The sequence below is a fragment of the Canis lupus genome, chromosome 16 (genome assembly GCF_003254725.2).
Source record: "Canis lupus dingo isolate Sandy chromosome 16, ASM325472v2, whole genome shotgun sequence".
Taxonomy (NCBI): domain Eukaryota; kingdom Metazoa; phylum Chordata; class Mammalia; order Carnivora; family Canidae; genus Canis; species Canis lupus.
The window spans coordinates 32,794,639-32,818,308 of NC_064258.1; the positions used below are offsets into that span (position 1 = coordinate 32,794,639).

Sequence of the window (23,670 nt, forward strand, 5' to 3'; positions counted from 1 at the left end):
TGGCATCACAAGAAAGGCAATTCAAACACTCAAGTGCTTATCACTGAAGATTTATGTAGTAAATCAACTCTCATCTTGTCACACCATCTTCTTGATAAAAAAGAAAAGCTGCTTTACTTTAGGAAGCTTTCCATTATATTTCATCACATTTTATTAGGTCAATCAGCTTATTTGCACTGCTCGGTCACAACAACCTATACCCAGGTAAACTCTGCCATGATTATTATCACATATTTCCCCCTTAAAAGTGGCTGCCTCATTGCTCCAAAATTGATTCAGAGTTCCACTTTGGGAGTCAATATAATATATTTGAGTTATTAACAATCAAGATGACCAAATCATAAAAGTTTTCACATAATTCTAGTTCCACAGCAATGAATAAATGAAAACACATATATTATGTTGGTCACTATACATTTGGTAAATGACACGCTCTCATAAATTAATAGCAAAACAAAAGTCAAAGTCCCTTAAGTGCATATACTCAGAACAGCACTCTTGGTTTGGTTTTTTTATGATAGAATTGTGATCAGTAATGCAGCCTAAAATCCATTTCAAATTCATTGCAACAGAATCTCCAGTACATTTTTAAGGTACAATTCTCTACTTCTACAACAATATTTTTTTCTTTTTTACCTTTTACAAGCCTTTAGCAATTAGATGTGGAACTAAATTTGTTTCTTCTTTTTTAAGCATTGAAATCTTTTCCTCTACACTTTAAATGCTTTTATTTATTCAGTTTTATTTATTAAGTAATCATCAAACCATCTTCCCTTTGATTTGGAATATTATGTGTATAAATCATATATATATATACCATATATACTATTTATATTATAGATATAAGATGTTTAACCAAATTAAAAGAACTTCAATATTTGGTTTCACTCAATGATTGTACGTAAATTGTTATTTCCATGGGTTTTGTGATGGGGTCTGGAAATCCCAGTTTGCAACAATGAAGAGTTAGGTGAACATAATTTTCATTTAGATCAAGAAGGATTCATCTCATGCCCTACATCTAAACCATATAGATTCCTTTTCATTATCCAATCTTTCCAAAGATTATGCTTCCTTGACAAACACAATTTCAGTCACCCTCTGTCTTTTCTCCCTTTACAAGTAACTCCTTATCATTGTACCCATAAGAAAGCCCATTACACTATAAATTTTCGACATTACCCTAAGAATAATAATTTATATATTCCAGGGGCACCTGAGTGGCTCAGCTGGGTAAGCGTCTGCCTCTGGCTCAGGTCATGATCTCAGGGTCTTGGGATCAAGCCCCTCTTTGGGCTCCTTGCTCTGCAGGGAATCTGCCTCGCCGTTCTCCCTGTACCACTATCCCTGCTTGTGCTCTCTTGTGCACACTCTCACACCAATAAAATAAAAATCTTAAAAAAATAATTTATATATTCCAGCCAATTTTTATGGGGGGAAAAAAATCACCTTTTATGGTACTGGTAGGGCTCAAGAAATTACAAAGTTCTATATCAGTCTAAGACAAAACAAATTCACCTTTTAAGACTGCCTCTAATTTATTTCTAGCAATGTTAACATTCATGAATACATGTACATATGAACCCTAGTAGAGAGGAGAGAAAAGAAAGAAGTTAATAATACTTCTTTTTAAAAAAATGTATTTATTTATTTGAGAGAGAGAGAGCACATGCACATTAGTGAGCAGAGGGAGGGGCAGAAGGAGAGGGAGAGAATCTCAAGCAGACTCCCCACTGAATGTGGAGCCTGATGGGAGGGTGGGGAGAGACCTCGATTTCATGACCCTAAGATCATGACCTGAACTGAAATCAAGAGTCAAATGCTCAACTGACTGAGCCACCACGGCATCCAAAGAAGTTAACACTCCTTAAGCTTTCTAATAATGAAGTATTTTTCTCATGTAGAGTAACCTATCTTGTCCTTACCACAATCTTTTGAGAGTTTTAAGTATTAATTATCCCTATTTCTTTAGATGTAAACTCTAAACCTCAAAAGGTGAAGTGATTTGGTCAAGGTCATATCTAACTTATAAGTGGTAGAACTGGGCCTTGATGTCAAGTTTCCAGTATAATTTCCGCTTTGCCATAATGCCTCTTCAACTCTTATCTTAGTTCTAAGGTTTTCATAAACTTCCCCCACACTCCTAAATTTACTCTCCAAACTGCTACAACATCACTCTGTGGAGATCAAAGGAGAAAAAGAATAAATTAAAGAAGAGAATCTAAAGCAGAATGAGGAAGAAAATTGGTACTGGTTTCATATTTACTATGGTTTAGTCCTAAGAGTTGGCGTTTTCCAGTATCTCATTTAATCTCCCAAACAGGTGCAAAGGATGCATACTACTATCATCAAATGTAAATGGGGAAACAGATGCACAGGGATGATCTAACTTGCTCAAGGCCATGAAAAAGGCAGATAGGATTAAAACTCAAGTCTGCCCCACTGGAAAGCTAATGGTCTGGGACAAGAAACTGAGAGAATCAGAGTTGTAAGGGGCCAGAGAGGTAAATATATTTAATAATTTGCTTGGAACATGAATCTCCCTCAAAGGTGTCACTGCTTAAATATTTCCATGGAGAAGAAACTAAATCCTTTCTGAATACACATTTCATTTGGAATAATTTTGATGGTGAAAAGATTCTCCCTTACACCATGTTGTTTTTTGTTTGTTTGTTTGTTTTGTTTTTTCACCATGTTGTTGAAAGAGGTACATCCATCCAACCTCTGCTCCAGAGAGTGTCCTATACCGATCAAAATCATACACGGAAAACTGTCTTCTCTAAAGACACTGTCTGGACTGAGAGAATTTACTAATTCAGATTTGCATAATTAACAGGAATAGTGAAGTCATTTAGATTAAGATAATAATATACCATTTGAATAAAAAAGCCGGAAGGTAGTATGGAAAACAAAAGCAAGGTGTAGTGAAAACCAAGTTCATTCCAGTTTACTCTCATCACTCACATGAATTAGCTGTGTGACCTTGGGCAAGTCATTTCACTTTTCCAGATTTTAATTTCCTCACTTCAGAAGTCACTCAGATAATCTTAACATAGTTTCAACATATAAAAATTCTATGATTACAGAATATCAATTACAGTATTTGGAAACAATCCTGGAATGCTTACACACATGCACACAACAGAGGATTAAATTCATGCCTGCAAAGATAGCAACAAGGTTTGAAGTAATGAGGATTCATTTTATTTCCTCTCCTCAATCACTCTTCATATGAATGGTACATGAGCCCAAGTTTTCATTCATTTTGGGAACTAATACCTTGATGGCAGCCGCTAGCCTTTCTCTGCATACTGAAACTAAAAATCCTTGGGAGTGTTTTAATATTCTCATTCTATAAGCCAAAACAATAAATGGAAAATATGACCAAGAAATAAAAACAAAAATACTTATAGCTGTCAGCTTTCTAGAATCTGAAAATAATCTTACTATATTTACAGGATGGAAGAATTATGAATACGTTTTTCATTGTAAAATGCTCTTAGTGACTAGATAGAGACTACTTGCCCAGTCGCTTCAATGGTCTGCTTAAAGAGTGTCTTACAGGCCAAACATCAACCACCCCAAGTCACCCAGCTTGTTGGTAGCACAAGTGGGACCGGTGGGACTTTAAAATAAAGAACATTTAAGATAAGGGTGAGAGGTCAGTATCAAACAGATAGAGGAGAGGAATATACCAGGGGAGGGAACAGAAGTGGTCATGACAGTGTGATTAAAACAAGGGTTTTAAAGAGAAGAAATGCTGAATTCAGAGAGTTATATGCATAGTGAAGTAAAGAAAGACTTCATGTTGATTCAAATTGTGCAACTAGATTCTTCAAATGTATTAGGACATAAGCTCTATGAGGGCAAGAGCTTTTCTTGTTTTCCATTGCCATAAAGTCAATCTAGACCAGTGCCTGCCACGTAGTAGATACTTAGTAGGTATTCACTGAATGCAGACAGAGAAAATAACAGAAGAAAATTGTTGACATAGAAAAATAATAAATAAAGAAACGTGACCTTAACTGTAGACATAGTAGAGTTTACGGCTTAATAGAAAGCTCGAACAGATTCAGTAGACAAGAGTTATGTTCTAGCTCTCAGGGGCTCCTAGCTTAACTTTAGATATGTCATAACTTTTTTATGCCTCAATTTCTACATCTATAAAATATCTCTTTCTTTACGCTTTAAAAGTGTCCTATGAGGTGACAGTAATAAGAAAAAGGAAGGAGGAAGAGCAAAGATATATGATTTGGAAAGACATAATGACTTTCCGGGAATGCAGAAATACTGATTTGTACACACATGTTAAAAAAACGGTCAGCACAAAACATGAGAGACACCGAACTCTGGGAAATGAACAAGGGGTAATGGAAGGGGATGTGGGCGGGGGTTGGGGTGACTGGGTGATGGGCACTGAGGGGGGTGCACTTGGTGGAATGAGCACTGGGTGTTATGCTGTATGTTGGCAAATTGAACTCCAATAAAAAAAAAAGAGGTCAGCAGAGACATCGGTGTGAATCATACTAAGGAAAAGAAAAGGGAGCGATACAGAAGAGGGTCAAAAGTCTGAATTAACTGCCAATAAGAAACCGGTATATTGTTCTAGAGACATACATTTGTATGTGTGTTTGTAATATGCGTAAATACCATTCAGTATTAAAATGCAATAAAGTATGTGAAAAGATCAGTGAAGACGCTTTAATACTTTAGAATGCAATGAAATATGAATATATAAAGCCAGAGTGGCATAATTAGAAAAATAAGTTGGATTCAAGAGATAATTGGGTGTGTGAGAAGGCAGAGGAATGAAGAAAACCGATCTAGGTATCATAAAAGAACAAGGAGAACAGAGCGGGCAGTGCAGGGAAGAGGCGAGCCACAGAGCCATCTGCTATATGTCAGGAAAGACCCCACCCTGGAAAACCCAAGCTCTTTTTGACAGCAAGCTCAACACTCTATGGAGGATCAAATAAAAAGACGAAAAGACTACCCCTACTGATAATTTCATATAAGCAAAATTTCACATAAGGCGGGAAGCAAATGGAATTTTAATAGTATACTGTACATGTTTGGTCAGTGTACCACTTGACATATATCCCTGTCAGGCGGATGCCACTCTCCAGCTCTATGCTCTGGACCAGGGAAAAGATGACAAGAGAAAAGAGCCACGTGTTGTTTGCTTAAATTCTGGGGGACAGGACACTCTTCTCTTCTCTACTATTTTTTGGATTTCACTACACCTTTCAGAATTTTGTGGGTTTTAATAAGAGAATGTCACTTTCTCTTTCATCTTTCAGAGCCTGGATTTCTTCCTCACCTGTAAATTTAGAAAATTATTTGGTTTCAGTTGAGGATCTTTCACTTTCTCCCAGTTTTTAAGATCTTGAGCTTTAAGCAAGTTCAGTTAAAGTGGAGAAAAGTTATTTGAAACCACTATTCTGAAATACCTACAAGAACAGTTGCAAGGAACTCGAAGAATCTCTTGGGCTTAAAATAAATGCCACTTTTAAAGTGAAAGGAAAGAATCCTTTGGTCTATTCAATTAATCATGTTGAGCTTTTGCAAATGGCAGTGATTCATATGTCACTGTGGTAACAATGGTTTGCCATGCAACCCAATACAAAGAGATTTAAAGACAAAGCAAAAACAAATTTGGCCTAAGATGAAAATACTAATACATTCTTATACTACAGAGTTGCTTGTCAAGCAGGCTCTCCCATCCAGAAATACGTTGTCTTTCAAGATGGCACTATGGTTCCCTGCTACAATTTAATTAATCAGCTCTTTTTTTAGTAATCTAGGTTTGCAATGTCTCAAAGTCTGTCCTCTCCAGATAAACAGAGGTTAAGAAAAATTTTAAAGCCCAGGCAAAGAAAACAAATTAATGGTACAAGTATTATGTGCCCATAAAAACTTAACTATTACCATGGCAAATAAAGATGTGGTAGTGGGAAACCACTAACCATACACAGAAAAGCTTCACATTAAAAAAAAGAAAAGTATATATAGTCTCTAATTCTGCATTAGATTTCTTGAGATCTAGATGTATCCATAGATTAATCTGGTGAAAACATGAAATCATATTACCTTATTAAAAAAATGCCCATTTTAGAAAACCTGACATAACCACTATTCCTATAGACAATTTAAAATGTTATATATTGCCTTTTATTACAACAAAGACAGAGAATGTTTTAATTTTAAGAGAGTCGGTGGGAAGGGGAGTAATTCTAGTGTTTATAGAATAAAAGGCAAATACTAGAAGGTAGATTGGTTGGGGAATAACAGAGCAGACACAATTACTAAGATTGTCTCTCTTCCACTCTCTCAGGCTCCAGGATAAAGAAGAATCAATTAGCCCTCCACAGACTATGACCTTGAAGGCTACAGCTCTGTGCATAAAATGCTGAATATGCTCAGACAGATAGGAAATGGAGAATAATGTCCTGAAACCACTGAAGAGCATGGTTCAAATACGATCATGTCGTTTTAAGATGTATACCATCACAGCCTGCTTAGTTCATGTCAAAAACACGCATGATGAAAGGAAAGCTCTGGTTCTTCCTGTCACTAAGCAGTACTTTCTTAGTTGAAGGGAAAAAAAGTGAACAAGGTTACAGAATGACAGTCTGATTCCAAGTTTGTTTTTTTTTTTGTTTTTTTGCTTTAGTTGATGGTCATGAGCTTTTTAAACAACAAAGCGACCACTTAACATAAATATCTGGAAAAAAAGCTCCCTGAACTAATCTCCCCCTCCCCCCAAAAATTAGACTCATAATTTTTAGGATATTAGTGTTTTTGTTGTTTTCTGAGGCCAGAAAATTAACACAGGGTTTCCCACAAAGAAAACCCATAGGCTGTAAAGTGTTAAGCACTGTCTACCCTTAACTTAAGGGAGAAAAGTACTTCCCATACTGCTTAAGGCTTATCTCCAATGCGCTTCAAAATGCTGCAGCTGTGTCTTTGGCCAGAACTGGCCACACCGTGATGCTTTTAGGCGGCAGTAAATCTTTTCCACTCAATGCAAATGCCAGAAAATCAATGCCCAGGCTCGAAAATCCAGAGAACAAGAGAAACTATAAGGAATGCATACCCTATTAAAACACGTAATAGAAGAATTTACCTTAAAAAAAAAAAGTCTTCTCAAAAAGTTACAACTTACTGTTTGACAGGGTCCTAGATCAGGAAAAGGTACTGGACAGTTCTTTACTTCCCCGCCCCCCCACCCCAAGCCCCAAGATGACAAAATTATAGACTTGACAAGTTTTTTTTCAGTGTTCTCTTTCTTTTTCTGGGCAACTGAACTTATTCGGGCACAATGTAATTAAAGACAAGTTTCAAACAATAAAGCCAAAGAAGTAACCTTGTCTCCACGGTGAATTTTGCTTCTCTTTGCAGGATCTGTACTTGCTTTTTATAGCCTGTCATTTCATCTGGGTATTATTTCCCGGTCACTTTGCCAGGTGGGAAGAGGCGGTGAATGCAGTGATGTCTGTCAGACCTTTAATGATGCTTCAGGGATTTGATAAAGATACAAAGCAGTGTCTGCAGAAAGGAGGTTCTTTACTAATTACACCTGAAAAACAAGCCTCTCTCTCTCTCTCCCTCTCTTAAATCTCGGCCGCTGAAACTGCTGTGTATGAAACGATCTTGAACCACAAGCACAAATCAAGTTTTGTGTGCTGCTTTACCACCCGGCTCTACTTCGTTCGGAACATAATGTCTGGAAAAGATATTCTTTATTCTTCCTCGCCATCCAGAGGGAAACAGAAGCGGTGAGTATTTCATCACAGAACCCTGAGCCTCAACTCTAAGAGATTTTACACATGTTATTAAGAACCGAATCCTTTCATCTTTTGCCTTTTTTCTACTAAGGACATACTCAGCAATGGGAAAGAGTAGAAGACAGAGAAGCGAAAATAAATCAGAAACATTTAGAGAAGAGAAGCTAGAGGAAACTCCTCCCTCTCTCCTGACGTTTGGAGCAATCTGACTAGTCATGGTTTCATCCCCGTCAACTTTCCATTGTACAAGCGCTGCAGCGACCCAGTCGGATCGGCAGCATATTGTTCTGTATTGTTTTAAGAGCGTGGGCTCGCCTCACTCCCAGGTTATTAAGCTGCGCGGCTGCGGTCCGCCGGGCAAAAATGACACGTCTGGGGGGGAAAAACAAAACAAAACACAATGCACCTTACTAATGGGTCTTGTACTTTTCAATGCCTGCCAAGGAAGCTATTTAAACATTTGATTACAGAAGACAAAACTAATTTGGGGGGGGGGATCCTTTCATGCAGAACTGTACTGCGTCCGGAGGAAAATAAAGAGGCCCCTTAATAGATGGATGCTCAGTAGCCGAAACTACAGTCTGGGCAGGACAGCAAACAGCCTGCCGCTGCCGAGGGGTGAGCCCCGTAAATGCAACGCGCTATCAGGAAGAACCAATTAAAGCAGAACCGCAGCGAGAGCAGAGGGCAGCGCAGGGAACAGGGAGAAGGGACGGATCGAGACGGAACAGGTGGAGCGGGACAGCTGGGAGGCAGAGGGTAACGGAAAGGTGAGGACGGGTGACGACGTCTACACTGCCCGGGAGAGAGACGCCAAAGCACCCTCGCTGTTGCACGGGAGTCACGTTGATGTACGAAAATAAAGGATGCTCTGATGCTTTCATTTCTAAAAGGGCTAGAAAGAAATGGAACGGCAGTTACATTGGAGCATGACTCGCAGACGCCGAACTTGTGGGTACCCCCTCTCCCCAGCCCGTGACCGACGATCTGGCGGGGGGTGGGGGGGAACACCACCTCCTCCCCGCAGTTTGCAAGATCATTTCCCCCAGGGCTTCCAGGCCACCCCGAGCGCTCCAGCCCCACGATGTGCAGAAACAGAACCGTGCAGGGGGAGCTAGAAGACGACGCCGAACGGGCTCCAGGCGCTGGAGAACCGCTTAGCGCCTCGAGCCCACCCCCTTCCAGGATTCAGCACCTCTCTCTCTCTCTCTACTTACAAAGTTTAGGAGCAGTTTGGAGATTAGTTTCTGTTGTTTGTGGCTGAGTTGCTGACTTGGGTGTTCTCACCTCGGGGTTCCGTGTGGGGAAGGGGAAGGATGGTGCAGTGGATGGCAGGAAAGAAAAAGCAAAAATACGATTCTTCGGGGTTGGTCCCGCGGAGGGTTCAGAGGACACGACAGCATTGTCAACTTGCAATGTAACTTGAACCTCAGTTTCAGATTGAGCCCTAGAGACAGGTGGAGTGTACGCCTCAGACGCGACCCACACAGCTGAGGCGGCGGTTGGATCCAGAGAAATAATCGGGTCCTGCCCTAACCCCCCAGGGTCAAGGTGAGTGGGAGAGTCATACTCGAATATCTTGTCCACGAATACCCACTTGAGGCCGGCAATGCAGAGGCAGAGGCTGACTAGACAAGCCAGGATGGGGACAATGCAGATTTTCTCGGAGTTGAGGCAACCTCTCAGGCGCTCGGCTTCCAGGCAGACACAGCAGGGAACCGCCAGGCCCACGAGGCCGGGGGTTCTCCCATCTTCAGTCTGGGTCTCTGGCATGTCTTCTGCTGCCGGAAGCCCGTCAAGAGATGGGTCTGCACTCAGCTGAGTGGAGGGGCTGGAGGACCTCTCAGCAGCTCCCTCGGACATGTCTGGGGAATAAATCTCCATCGGCTCACCTCCAGAAGGCCCGGCCTCTCTCACGGTCCATTACCATGCAGAGCCCCCCCCAACCAAATGATACAGCATCTTACAGGGGGAAATCGATAAGTCTTCCAAGTCCAAGGCCATTATCAAAAGCAAGAGGAGTTCAGGAGGAAGGGAGGAGAAAAAGCCTCTAGCAACTACCGAATAAAAGTATATTGTAATTCGTGACTGCTGTTTCTGGGCCACTTTTGCAGTTCTTTCAGAGGCTTCCCCAAAGCATCCCGGCTGCTCAAGAGGACCGAGGGCCCAAACAGAAACCGAGCTGGTTGTTGGTCAATTAAGTAAACCAATAGCCCAAACTGAAAGGCATGTTTCTCACCTCGAGCATCTGAAGCTGGTGTCTGCTTAGGTGGAGAAAACAACTGTCATGCAGGAGAAGTAAAAGCAAAAGCAGGACCAGCGGCGGCGGCGGAGGCGGCAGCAGCGGCGGCGGCAGGAGAGGCAGCAGTGACAGTAGCAACAGCATCCTGTTGTGTTAACGCGACGGCTGAAAGAGGCTGAATCATTACAGAGCAGCAGGTGCCTGCCCTCGGAGCATCACTGCAAACAGGATCATCACAGAGGGATCCGAAGGGAAGAGTGCGGCCCCGGAGGGGCGGTGACTCCCCTCCCCGCCCTGCCTCCACCCCCACCCCCCAACCACTCCTCTTTGTCCTTCTTGAGCGCTCATTCACTTTCTTCCTCTGCGGCTCTGCCCTGCTTCATAGTCTCTTTCTCTTCCTTTCCCCTCCTCATCCAAAGACGTGTTCTCTCTCTCTCTCTCTCTCTCTCTCTCTCTCTCTCTCTCTCTCTCCTCCCTCCCTCTCTCTCTTTCCACCCTCCTCCCTCTGTCCGCACTCCAGGGCTGCTGGCTGGTCTGAGTAAAATCAGTATACCCAGCAACGCAGGACTGCCAGTGACTTCCTATTTTATCCAATTAGAAGGAATAAAGGCCATCGAATCAAAGAGAAGCAGGCAGGCACCAGTTAAGCTCAGTCCCCATGGCCCCCACCCCTTTTCTTCCCTTTCTCTTTTTCTCCTACAAAAGCGGCCCCAGTATTCCACCCCCACCTCGCTCGCTTCCAGTCCTGCCGGCTCTCTTTACTTCACCCACTGTTGGGTCAGAAAAAGCCAGCGATCGATGCTAGCAATCAAACAAAGCTGGGATGGGGCGGGGGATGTAGGTGGGACCTTCTGGGTTGGACCTGAGGCTTGGCAAAGTCTGATATCTGATTCCTCCCTAGAGAGGTAAGCTTTTCAACAGCAATTTCTTCTAGCCTGCCGCTGAGAGATAGCATTCCTTCCCCTGCCCTCTAATAAGTTTTGTTCACCAAGAGGACTGTTATTACCTGATTTTCAACCAACAGTTAGGACATTTTTTTCGAACCATGGACAGCTCTGCCTTCAGCCCTGTTCAAGATGATTGTGCAAGACTTTGCAATACCCAGGGTGGAGTGTGGAGCCTCGGACGGAGAAGGGGCATTTTGGGAGGGGAGAGGTGTTCATGTATCCCCACTCTGGTCCCATTTAAATTTCCATTTCCTCTTCTCACCCACAGCAGTCCTAGACTAATGCCAAGCTAATAAGAAACACTGGTAAACAGTGCTATGAAGGGAGCAAAAGGCTACCGCTTCATTTTGAAATTTGCCTTCATTGTGACTCCACACTGCGGAGGTTTGAATTCCCTGGGCGCTGTAATATATACCACATGTCCTCAGCTAGAACCACACTGCAAGTATTAAGAAGAGTTTTCCATAAGAGTATGCCTTTTGGGTTAGGTTTCAGTAGCTTTACCTTACAGACAGTTTCAATGCAGATTTTTCCCTCCTTTTAAAACAGCAGCCATTAAAAGACTGGAAGAAATGTGGTCTTTAATAGGGAGCACAAGATTTCCTGAACCCCCCCCCCCATTCTTGCACGTCAGTGCATACTATATGCTTCTGAACCTTTAATCCATGCTTTACTGTGACGGCACACCCAAATGGTTTCCGAGGAACCATTTTGCTCACCCATGTCAATAGGAGTCTTAAAAACTCTCTCTAAATCTATACTACACAACCATCATGAGTCCCAGAAGCAATAAATTTAGAGCTCAAGTCCTGAGAAATTCTGCTTTAAGCACATTATATTTTGTATAGCACAATCTCCACTGCTCTGCAATACTTTTTAGCTTTAAATGGGCTCCAATAAGAATCAGCTTGCAATAAGAATATTATAATTTCTTTCAAAATGAAATTGGTCCATAATTATAAATGACTTAAAGGACATTAAATCTCAAAATGTGTTTGCAGTAACAACAGCTACAAAAGCCAGAACCAATGTGCCTAATTGTAGTTATGACTGTGACAAGCTTATGGGCAAAATGACTTATCCTCTCCATAACCTGTACTTATATAACAATAACCAATTGGTTACTGGTTATCTTTTAAAATAAGATCCTGTGTCTACTTTCTAGCTTTAACTATTTTATTTTCCTTAATTTTTTTTTTTTTTTTTTTTTTTTTTTTTTTTTTTTGGTGGGGGAGAGCATAGGGAAGAGAGAGAGACTCACAAGTAGGTTCTGCACTCAGCAGGGAGTCCGATGTGGGGCTGGATCTCATGACCCTGAGATCATGACCTGAGTGGAAATCAAGAGTCAAACCCTCAACTGACTGAGCCACCCAAGAGCCCCACTAGTTAACTGCTTTTAAAGTAATGAGTTTTCTTAAAGATTCTAACAAGGGACACAAAATTTCGTATCAGAGAAGCATTTATAGTAATCAGATTGAGAGGTATTAACATCTTAAAAAATATTCAAATCAATATAGACAAAGTCAATGTGTATGCTAAATTAGAGTACTTTATAATCCCTTTAACAGATCACCCAGTTTAAATACATGGTACCTAACTCCTTACTTCTGTCCCAAACCAACATTACATTCAATAAATTGGCATTTCATGCGCAGCCAATCATTTAAGTTTCAAAAATCAAAATGGGGTTCAGGCAGACCAAGTCAGTCAGGTAAGAGAAGTTACCAAAAACAGTAACTCACAGTTAAGAAAAGTGGTCTTCAGCTTGTACCAACAACTGCTCACCTCACCTTAATCACTGAGAGCAAACATAGTCTACAGACAAATTATTGGGCTCTGCTCTAGTTGTCATCCTAAAGACACCCAGCACTTAGAAAGGAAAACAACATATCCTACAAAGGCTAGGACAAAACAGCAGAAAAAAATCTTGCAGACTGCCACAGCAGCTCTTTCCCCTGGGCTACACACATGGGACAATGGGATGTGTATGTGTCCTTCTGGAGAGGTATTCCAAGAGCCCCATGGCACCTTGAAGCTAAGATCAGCTTGCAGAAAGCCAGCATCCTGTAAAGTCACTTCCCACCATTCATCAGAAGGTGAATGTAATTGAGGAAAGGGAGTACAGAAGATAAAGGAGGAAAAAAAACAAAAAGAATTCTTCATTGAGACTTGAGATGAGGAGCAGAAGGTTGCCTTCATCCCTTAATCAAATCCCCTATAGCAATACAGAAGTGAGGAAGGGTGGTGTGAATTGGTGAGGGATCAGAATTACCTTTGGATGAAACGCGCCTATTTGGAGGAAGAACTGCAAGGATATACCACTTTAACCCTTCAGGTTCCATCCCGGTAAAGCCCAAGAACACCCATATTTCTATGTCCCCTTAAAAAATAAACATGAGACATGTTTTTCCTATCTTTTTAAAACCACACTGCCACCTCGTTCATTGAAGCTATATTATGGAGCTCCACCTTTGTGCCAGGTGCTCCTCTAGGTTGTTAATATATTATTTCTTATCTTCGCCAATCCTGTACAGTACATATTATCTTCAAGATAAAGAAACAGACTCAAGCAGCTTAGGTAACTTAGCCATGGACATAAAGCTATTAAGTGATAGGGCCAAGATTTGAACAAAAGTCTGACTCATGCTGTTTCTGCTGAAAAAGACTGCTTTTATTTTTAATCACAATAATGCATCTGATCATTTATTGCTTACCTATCACTTCAATGGAGAATAAGTAAACCAGAAAGTGTAGCATTGAAAAAAGGCTTAGCACCTTAATGTAGTTTGCAAACAAACTTAAAGGTGCCTCGTTTCCAAAATAAGAGTTTTCTAAAATTTTGCCTAGTGATATCCAAGTTATAAGGATTAAGCATAGGCTATTTACATGTTACCTATTTATAATGGAAACTAAATGAGCTCTTCCAGTTTCAGTTCCAGCATCTTCTCTGGAAAGCTCTTTCAGTTGTGTACATTTGTGAAACAAATTGCCCCGAAATAGCTTAAAACAACAGACGTTGTATTCTGTCTCATGAGTCTGTGGGCTGACTGGGCTCAGCTGAGTGGTTCTTCTGCTCCACTTGATGGCAGCTGGGTCTGCAATCATCTGGGGTACAAGTAGGCTGGAAACTGAAGATGGCACTCATGTGACCAGCAGCTGATGTCAGCTGGGAGCTCAGCGGGGACTGTCAGAGAGTATGGCCTCTCCCTGTGGCTTGGGCTTCTCACAGCATGGTAGCTGCAGTCTGAGAAGAAGCATCTCAAGGAGGAAGAAGCACAAGCTGCCAGGGCTCCTGCAGACTGAATCTAGAGGCTTCATGGGTTATTTCCATTGCCTCCTACTGGGGAAGCAGGATGGGGTGGGGGTGGGGAAGTAAGTCTTGAAAGGATAGTGACAAAGAATTTGCAGCTATAATTAATCCATCACATAAGGTAAGGAAGTAAATGTTATTAATAAGTCGACCTGGGACAAGAGGAGACAAGGTAATGTAGAATGGGATTTGGCAGATTCTAAAAAAAATCAAAATATACCTGTATTTCTGATCCACTTTCAAAATATTCCAGCTGCCTTCTAAGCCAGCTTCAATGAAGAAAAAAAATCCTATCATATCATCAAATATACTCAAATTCCTCTGCTACTTCAATTCAAGCCCAGCTATTGGGTTCAGCATTTATTTATTTATTTTTTAAATTTTATTATCAGAACTATTCAGCACAGCTCTGGCAGATGAAAGAGGATAGTAAATGCCAGTTTGCTTTTAACCATATTACCTGGACTTTTTTTTTTTTATATATATATTTTCTTCCCCTGAATTTTGGCTCTTTTGCTCCATAAATGTTTATCTCTGAAAAAGCTTACCCTTGCTCCTAAATTTTATGGCTAAAAACACAGAATTTACTTTGTGGTGTCTAGTACCACGATCATCAGGATAACTTTTTTTTAAAGATATATTTATTTATTAGAGAGAGAGCGTGTGTGCACATGTGTGAGAGAGCACAAGCTGGGAGAGGGGATGGGGGAGAGAATCCCACCAGACTCTGCAGAGCATGGAGCCTGGATGTGGGCTCCATCCTGTGACCCAGGAGATCATGATCTGAATCAAATCAACCAGATGCCCAGTGGACTGAGCCACCAGGAGCCCCTGGGATAATTTCATTTCTAAATTATAGTCATTGGAGATGACTATGGATAAAATGTAATGATTTATGTATTTGCCAATGAATTATAAAATCACAGTTTTCTTAAGAAAGCTTCACGTTCTAAATGTAACCTTAAAAACTTTCTGCTTCCTATGGAGAAGACAAGTACTCAAATGAACGGTAGCCTCTTGCCACTCATTTGAAAGTCATTCTGTAGGTGGCCGCAACACTTCCATGGAGCCCTTCCATATTTCCAAGGCGTGACCCAGCATTTTCTTAACTGTACCATTACTAGGGCACATCTTCACAGTTTGTGCTATTATTTAATTATGCCATGTATATAGGACTGAAGAACACAATTTCTTTGAAGGCCAGGTCTATCACTATCCGGGTGTCCCAAGCCTAGAGCTGTGTTATCCATCCAGTACATACATTTTGTTTGGTTTTATTCTTTAAAAAAAAACAAAAAACAGATTTTATATTATTTACTCATGAGAGACACACACACACACAGAGAGAGAGAGAGGCAGAGACATAGGCAGAAGGAGAAGCAGGCTCCTTTTGGAGAGCCTGATGCAGGACTCGATCCCCAAAACCCAGGATCACGACCTGAGCCAAAGGTAGATGCTCAACCACTGAGCCACCCAGGTGTCCCAGTTTGGTTTTATTTTTCATTGAAATAGAATTATACAGATTATGGTATCTCTGATAAATGGGCAAACTTTTTTCATATCCATCTAATTATTCAAAATACCCTTATATTCTTGTTCATTTTTTCAAATCTTTTAGTGTTCAGTTCAGACACATCCTTATCAAACTTTTCTGATTGTTCCTATATATGCCTTGCCTTTTGTGAACTTATCTTATGCTAGTGAAACTCTGTTAGCACACCTATGCTTCGCTTTTCACCACCAAAGATCCTTTCAGTGGATGGAAAGTTGGGAATAAACCAAAATTTACCTGTTGTTCCTGTAATTCTTCTCTCTTCAACTAAACAGAAAAAGTTCTCTGAGGGCAAACCAAATCCATGTACTATTTGATGTTCTTCTACATTATTCATAAGGCTAAATGGGTGATATGAAACTCATTTTACCTTACTGGGAAGGTATCTTCTCCCCATTTTGAAGGCGAGTAAAGATTCTGATTATACTTTATCCTTAACCAGTGAAAATTTTCTCAGAGAAGACAGTCTGACTTAATTTTAAGAATTATTTTGTGAAATGCTTATACCTAACATTTGGTATTGACTGTGAGCCTGTGTTCTCATTTTATAACAAGATGATCAATTCACTCCAGGACATTTTGTTCTTTATGAATTTAGATCCTCTATTACTCAAAATACAGTATATGACCTGAAAGATGAGGATGTGAGAATTTTATATAGAAAGATATCTTTAGTAAATGGGATAATTACCGTAAGTTTTCTTTACTTTGAGAGAGCCTATTAATTTCTCACTCCCTGTAGGTAAAATTATTAGTTAAATGCAAACAGAGTTTATTTTATTTTAGATTTTATAGGTCACTTTTCTTCTAAAATTACACTGGACTGTGTTCTGGAAGTAGCTGGAGATGGTTGCACAATATTGTGATAAATACCAGTGACCTGCTTACATTAAACTGTTTGATTTTAGGTTATGTGAATTCTAACTCAATAACACATAAAATGACTCTTGGACACTCATCATGGTTTCAGCTTCTCCAACATTCAATTTTAAAAGGAAAATATGTCCTACCTGACCAGTTTTACTAGTGGACTGCACTAAAATAATGAGCCTTTGGTGTATGTTTAGGCTGCCCTTTCTTCTATAAAATCTCAGTAGGTCATATGGTATTAAATCTCTGACAGTTATTAATTAACTATGAACTCTGAATTAATGTTGATGATGCAACACTGAATCCAAAGGAACTCAGAAGCACAAATAAAGATATAATAAATTGATGTGTCATTGAGCGTTTCAATTCAAAAGACATTTTATGAGAAAATGAGCAAAGGGTTATAACTCTATCTCATTTTATATATTTCAAATATTATTTCTCATTGTTCAACTCCATCCCATTCCCCTATTTAGAATATACTAGAAATATGAGCAAAGGATGGGGGAGAAAGTGGCAGTGAGTCTAAATTATCTGTATTTTCTACGCAGTGTGCTTTGTTATGAGATGTGTGATAAACTCACTACCTGAATGTAAATTCCATAAGGGCAAGCACTTGTGTCTGTTTTCATCACTATATCCCTTCTGCCTAGAACATGCCTGGCACACAGAACGCATTAAGCATTGTTGAATAAGTGCATCGATATGGAAACTTTAGTAAAGAGAGATGAATTAACTATGGGAAAAGATCTTAAAGGCATGGGTACTCTAGATTGTAAGAGTTGTATTTGTGTCAATAAAAGCAAATAATGTTAAATTACTGTGTGTGTATATGTGTAAGAGAAAGAAAATTATCCTTACAGTGACTATTCTGATGTTATATATATGGGTAGTCAATTATAATGTTTACTAGAGTAATATATGTTGGATTAGTTATCTTGATATCTTTACTTGTTTCATTAATATTCACTGCTTTTAAGGTAAGATCACATCACAGAGACAATGGCTAAGAGAATTTTTGTTTGTTTTATCCTCACGTCTTATGGCAAATGTAACAAAAATATAAGGGATAATCTGCACTTTTATAAGCATGTACATATATTATGTTATAAAAAATAAAGACTATATACTTGGTTGCAGCAAGAGAAATTAAACATTAGGAAGAAATATCTCTGATAATCAATGCCCGTTTAATACAAAGTCAGTAAAGTTTCAAATATGGAAGTAATTAAACTTGATTTATATGATTTAGGCACGAGCTATTTCAGTTTCTTGTCAGCTGACTCTATTAACTAATCCCCAAATCAATCCAGAAATGCAGTGTATTGCACAAAACATCACTTTACAAATGCTCTGGAATTTGTTACTTTGATTTTTTCAATCTTCTGCTTCAGACAGAACTTGTTGAACATGAGATGGTCCACATAGGAAGGCAGTTATGAATTACTTATAAGAGAGTACCATCTACTCAAGAGACTCTGAAACATCATATAAAGCCTTATATAAAATAAACCTTCACAACTTACCTACAATCAAGGAAGTTTGGGGAAGGGAATTATCTGATGGGTCATACTTTTAAATATAGCCCAAGTTTGTAATTTTGAGAAGAGTTCATCCAGAGGAAATATCACACAGTATACATTTTCCTTAGAGTCTACAGAATTCTCTCTCCTTGTTGCTGATCAAAATGAAAATACAAAGTTGCACCAAAAGGAAAAAAGGGAGGAATATATGCAGTTGCCAGAACTGATTTGGCATTCCGAGTGAGCCACCTAACTGGCAATACTGTTGTAAAGTCATAAGCCTTATAATGCTCATAGAAGCAGAAGTATCTTATTTAAAATCAAATGCCGGCCTCATATTTTTCTGCTGCTCCTCAGTCCAAGAGGTGGACACTTTTTCTGCATTGTTACAATTTTTATTACCTAAAAATACGAATTTAACAGTCATAAGAGTATCTTGTCATTTGCACTCCAATTCAAAATCTTCTATCATAAATCACACAATGCGTTGCTAGGCTCAGATTTGTTTAAGAATGCTTGTTTCTTTTCTATTTCAGAAATTATATGGTGAGTAAGTATTTAGGCTTCATGCAAAGATAAACTGTTATCGCAAGAATAATTAGATCTAAAATTTTCATTTACTGAATGTTGGAGCTGAGGTAGGACTTGCCCACGAATTTTATTTTATACAAGAAGACCAAAGGTCCCAGGAGGTAAAAATAATCTTCCTGGAGTCACACTAAAATAAATTAATTTCAGTGTCAAGACTACAATTCAGGTTTAATGCTCTTCTCCTTTCAACTCATTTCTACGTATTGCCAATGTAAATACAAAGGAACAGTAGAATGGATGGTTTAGGATGTTCTCTCACTACTGCCATGGATTATCTCTACAGAAATATCTCACTTGCAGCTTTTCACTGTGATTGCTTCTTCTTGAAAGTTAACTCTGTTTAATACTCCTATGACCACTTTTGGTCACAACTCTCCTGATTATTTAGTTCCTCTTCCTGGAAGTTAGTCAGAGACCAATATTCATTTTTGGATGCATTTATTAAACCTCATTGAATTGCACAAAGGGGACACACAGAACGTGTGCTGTGGAGCCCAACTGCTTTCACCTGAGGATAGGTCTGAGATAAGAAATTAGTTTAACAATGGAAACATGATAATGAGCTTTATGCTTTAGGAAGAAGGTACAGAATAGAGACTCTTGTGGATGAAAGGGAGCTTATATTAAGGGAGGAAAGAAGGCTCCCATGTCAAAATAGGGATCAGCCTAATTAATATTATCGCAATGGCTCAAAAACATGTGATACCAAGATGGCCAATTTCTGAGAACTGGTGAGGCAAGGTTATGGCCTCTTTTAATTTGGAGAGTCAGAAGAGTGGCACAGGGAAGGAGTGATTATCTGGAACAGGAGAAAGAAGGCTGTTGCTAATGGAGTTAAATTCTGAAATCTGATGCCTAGAAAATCCCAGGTCCAAATATGATGACTCATGCCAAAGAAACCTATATTCTGTTTGTTGGCATATTCTGCCACTTGAATATTCTTTTAAAGATTGTAATAAAACACATTTATCAGGCATAGTGGGATAGGTGGGAGTAAAATGCACTCATGTATGCAACTTATTTGAAAGGGCATCAAAAATAAGAGTAAAATGAGCATCTGATAATAAAGCAAATGTTACTTGTAAAATCTAGACAATGGGCATAAGACTTTTACAATGCACTCAACTTTTCTGCAGTTTTGAAAATTCTGTAATAAAATGCTGGAAAAAACTTTTGAATATTTTTTTCATGGCTATTTTTGGCCATCTCATATGACAGAGAACCCATCTTAATATACTATAAATGAGTTTTATTATAAAAACTCCACCGCCTATGCCAAACAAACAAAATAACCAACTCCACATTCATTAACCTGCATTTGTGCACTTCTCTTCCTCCATTGCATGTACCCTTCCCTGCCCTCCTTCCCTTATCACTCTTACTTTGAGGGACTGATTCTTAAAATGAATTTCAACATTATATCAAAAATAAAAGATTCATATAATTTTAACTACTGTCTAATGGCGACGAAGTACCTTTATATAAACAAAGAAAATCTAAGAGCTTTTCCTGACCCTTCCCCCATACCATTTATTTACTGAGAAAGGATTTTTCTTAATGCTGCCCTTCAGTCCCTGGGGAATTAGAACATCTATGAATAATGTGAAGAGGGAAACTGTAAAGTTAACTTTACTGACAATCAGAAAGGTTAGACAGTAAGCTTCATTTTGTTGGAAAAATAGAAATGGAGTTCTTTAATTGTTGATGACATTTGCATCCTGAACATATCTTTTTCCAGTGGTCAAATGGTCAGGGGATACTGTAAGGCCAAAGACTCTGATGTGGAGGTTGAGCTTCTCCACTGCTGTATTTCTTACCCAGTTATGCATACAGATATTTTATAAAACTGTTAAATATTTATGATGCAGTACAAAGCCCCTCTAAAAGCATCTGTATTTAACTAAATCATGTCACTGACAGCAAGACGCATGCAGAGTCATTTCACCTAGCAGGAAAGTACTTCTTTTACATATCACTGCCATGCAGAGTTTCAACCATATGCTGTTTCTACCCCCACATACCACCCTTAAGAAGGAAAAGGCTTTTAAAGAGGCTTCTCAAATGAAACATAAATCTTCTCAAGTGTTTTTCAAAAATTCTTCCCTGAGGCTCTGCTATGGCCTGTCACGAGAGGTGAAACAAATAACCCATCCTCAGGTTGAGTCCCCTTCATCCCAGGTTAAATACTTGGATTTAACCCAATCTTTACCCCTGTCATGTCCTTCCAAATGTTTACCACTGTAGTCTACCACTGTCTGTATTAAAGGCATCGAAAAAGTTAAATACCAAAGGATATCCAAAAGGTATCCATGTACAACTGGATCCCTCCCATTCTTCCCTTTCATCCATAAAAAGAATCCAAGGAAAAAAGTTTTTGATGAGTATATCAGAAGTTAAATTATTGGTAATCATTCACAGACTTAAAACCAAAGAATCTATTGAGATAAATACTACTATTTAAACCATTTTCTAAGATACTTAAGCTTTTGGTGATGCAAATGAACAGCAGAGAGAAACTGCTGGATTTAAAAAAAAAAAAAAAGTGCAATGAGAAGGTAAGACATTTTTAGGCATCTCCAAGCTCAGAGCTAGCTGTACTCCTGGAGACAGGAGGTTTAAAATAACCTATGGCTGAGGGGGAAAAAAAAAACATTCAATGGGTACAAAAAAATTATTTTAGTGAACTGTATGCTGTCAAAAACTCAGAACTAAATGCTTGAGTTGTCCAACTCAAAATGAAATGATATTACTGTAATTCAGCCAACATACAGCAACTGATTAGGAAATTTGCTGTTCAGCATTTAAACTAACTTCATTTCACAGGCTGGAAGGTAAAAATGGAAAACCTCAGGATGACCTGCTTTTCAAAAGCAGGAGATTTCAGATTTTGAGGTCGCTGTGTTATATATGATCAAAAATAGCTACCATTTCTAAAGACCAAAGATGTATGTTAATTCATCTTGCTATCTATCTGTCCATCCATCCAAAAAATGTTCACTAAGTGGGTGGTCATGTCCAGGCGTTAAACTGGGGTTTCTAGATGTGGTAGCAGGAAGGGAAAAGACATTCTAGCCTACAGTATCTCTTTTCTCTGCAGTAGAAAGTGGGTTTATCTGCTGAGAGTGAAGGCATGATTCGAATTTTGAGAACAGTAAGGTCTAAGTGTCCTTGGAAAATAGAAGAGACAGTTGACTATAAAAAACAGGCAGGGCAAGCATCCTGGCAAGTAATATATATATACCAGACCTTCCTTATTTATCACCCTCACTCACTATCAGGATCCTTACTTCTCCTCTTGAGAATTATATTTTGCAAGTTCACGAATGGAAGAACACGTAAACAAAAAGGTCATGGATAACAGAGGAAATAACTTCTGATGAGCCCCCCTGTTCTTGGACCTAAACAAGTAGGGGGAGGGAAGAAGAAGAGAAGAGAACAAGCATATGATAATGACATGGATTGACTCCTCAGATTAGGGCACCTTTTTCCAACAACAGAATTTAATATGCAACTCTAGGTGGCCCACTTAATCATGCTGTGTGTCGCTGAACTCTGGCCATGATGAAACCGACCCACTTAAATGTAAGTAAGTACCTGAGTCAAAAACTTTAACATACTGAAAAATGTGATGCCTCTCTGTTGTATATTTCTTCTACTATGAACAGGATCACTGAGGGAAGAAGACATGCCACAAACCCAGAGTTTTAGCAGGAAAATTTAGTTTCTCTCTATTGTTTTTTAAAAGAAATGAAATCAGTATCTGAAAACACTGTGCAGGGGTGCCTTGGTGGCTCTGTCAGTTAAGCATCTGCCTTCAGCTCTGGTCAGTGGGAAGCCTGCTGTCCCTCAATGAGTCCCATGTTGGGCTCCCTGCTCAGTGGGGAGCCTGCTTCTCCCTCTCCTCCCTACTCATGCTCTCTCTCACTATCTCTGTTGCTATCTTTGTGTCTCTCTCTCAAATAAGTAAAATTAAAACACTGTGTAATTACAGCTAGTTAAAAATTATTCCTATTACACTGAATGGGGAAGGTTTGGTCTTCAGTTATTGCCTCTTCTGTTAGAGATTTCACATGTATTCTTTCTTTTATTTATTATTTTTTAAAGATTTATTCATTCATGAAAGAGAGAGAGAGAGAGAGAGAGAGGCAGAGACACAGGCAGAGGGAGAAGCAGGCTCCATGCAGGGAGCCTGACATGGGACTCGATCCGAGGACTCCAGGATCACGACCTGGGCTGAAGGAGGTGCTAAACTGCTGAGCCACCCAGGCATCCCACTTTTAAATGTTCCTCTTTGCCAGTGTATCCAGATACATTCTAGGTTCATCTTGTCCTTGCTGCCTTTGATAACTTTGCTCATTCACTCATTCATTCAGTAATTATTTAGTAAGTGCCAACTACATGCCAGGCTCTACCTAAGACTATGAGAATAAGAGAAAGAAAGCAATGGTTCCTGCTTTCAAGATGTTACACTCTAGGGGAGGACGTAGTTTTCCTAATCCCAGTCTGGCACAAATGCAAATACTTCAGAAGTGAAAGTCCATGTCTTCTCATGGATACTATTTATGTGGCAGACATATTCTGGAAGCAGTGTTTATTGTATATGCATGTCTAAGTATCTGAGATTTTTCTTCACTCAAAATCCAATTATGAAAATATTTCCTTCCGATAGTGTTTGACTAATGACAGAAGAAGAATGCAGAGATCCAATTCCAGAAAGCACTAATCCTAAACAGGAAGATTTTGGAAGTATTGGATAATTAGAGGCAGAAAAACATAATCCATCTATATCTATCCTCAGTATCCATCAAAAAAAAACCACCCATTGAAACAAACTAGGCTATAGTAGTT

The 23,670-nt window shown here is 39.4% G+C and overlaps 1 protein-coding gene across 12 annotated transcripts in view; it reads right to left on the reverse strand.

Moving 5' to 3' along the window:
- NRG1 (neuregulin 1) overlaps positions 1-23,670 on the reverse strand; it is a 1,071,954-nt gene that overhangs the window by 112,534 nt on the left and 935,750 nt on the right. For 3 of the 12 annotated variants that reach the window (XM_049095140.1, XM_025423021.3, XM_025423166.3), the window contains exon 1: positions 9,005-10,847. The exons of 6 other annotated variants lie outside the window; for them this stretch is intronic. In XM_049095140.1, the coding sequence (XP_048951097.1) occupies positions 9,005-9,671 (667 nt within the window). In that variant the 5' untranslated portion in view covers positions 9,672-10,847. Of the gene's footprint in view, positions 1-9,004; positions 10,869-23,670 lie in introns of those variants that run through there. 3 more of the 12 variants (XM_049095142.1, XM_025423414.3, XM_049095141.1) reach the window with 3 other exon arrangements.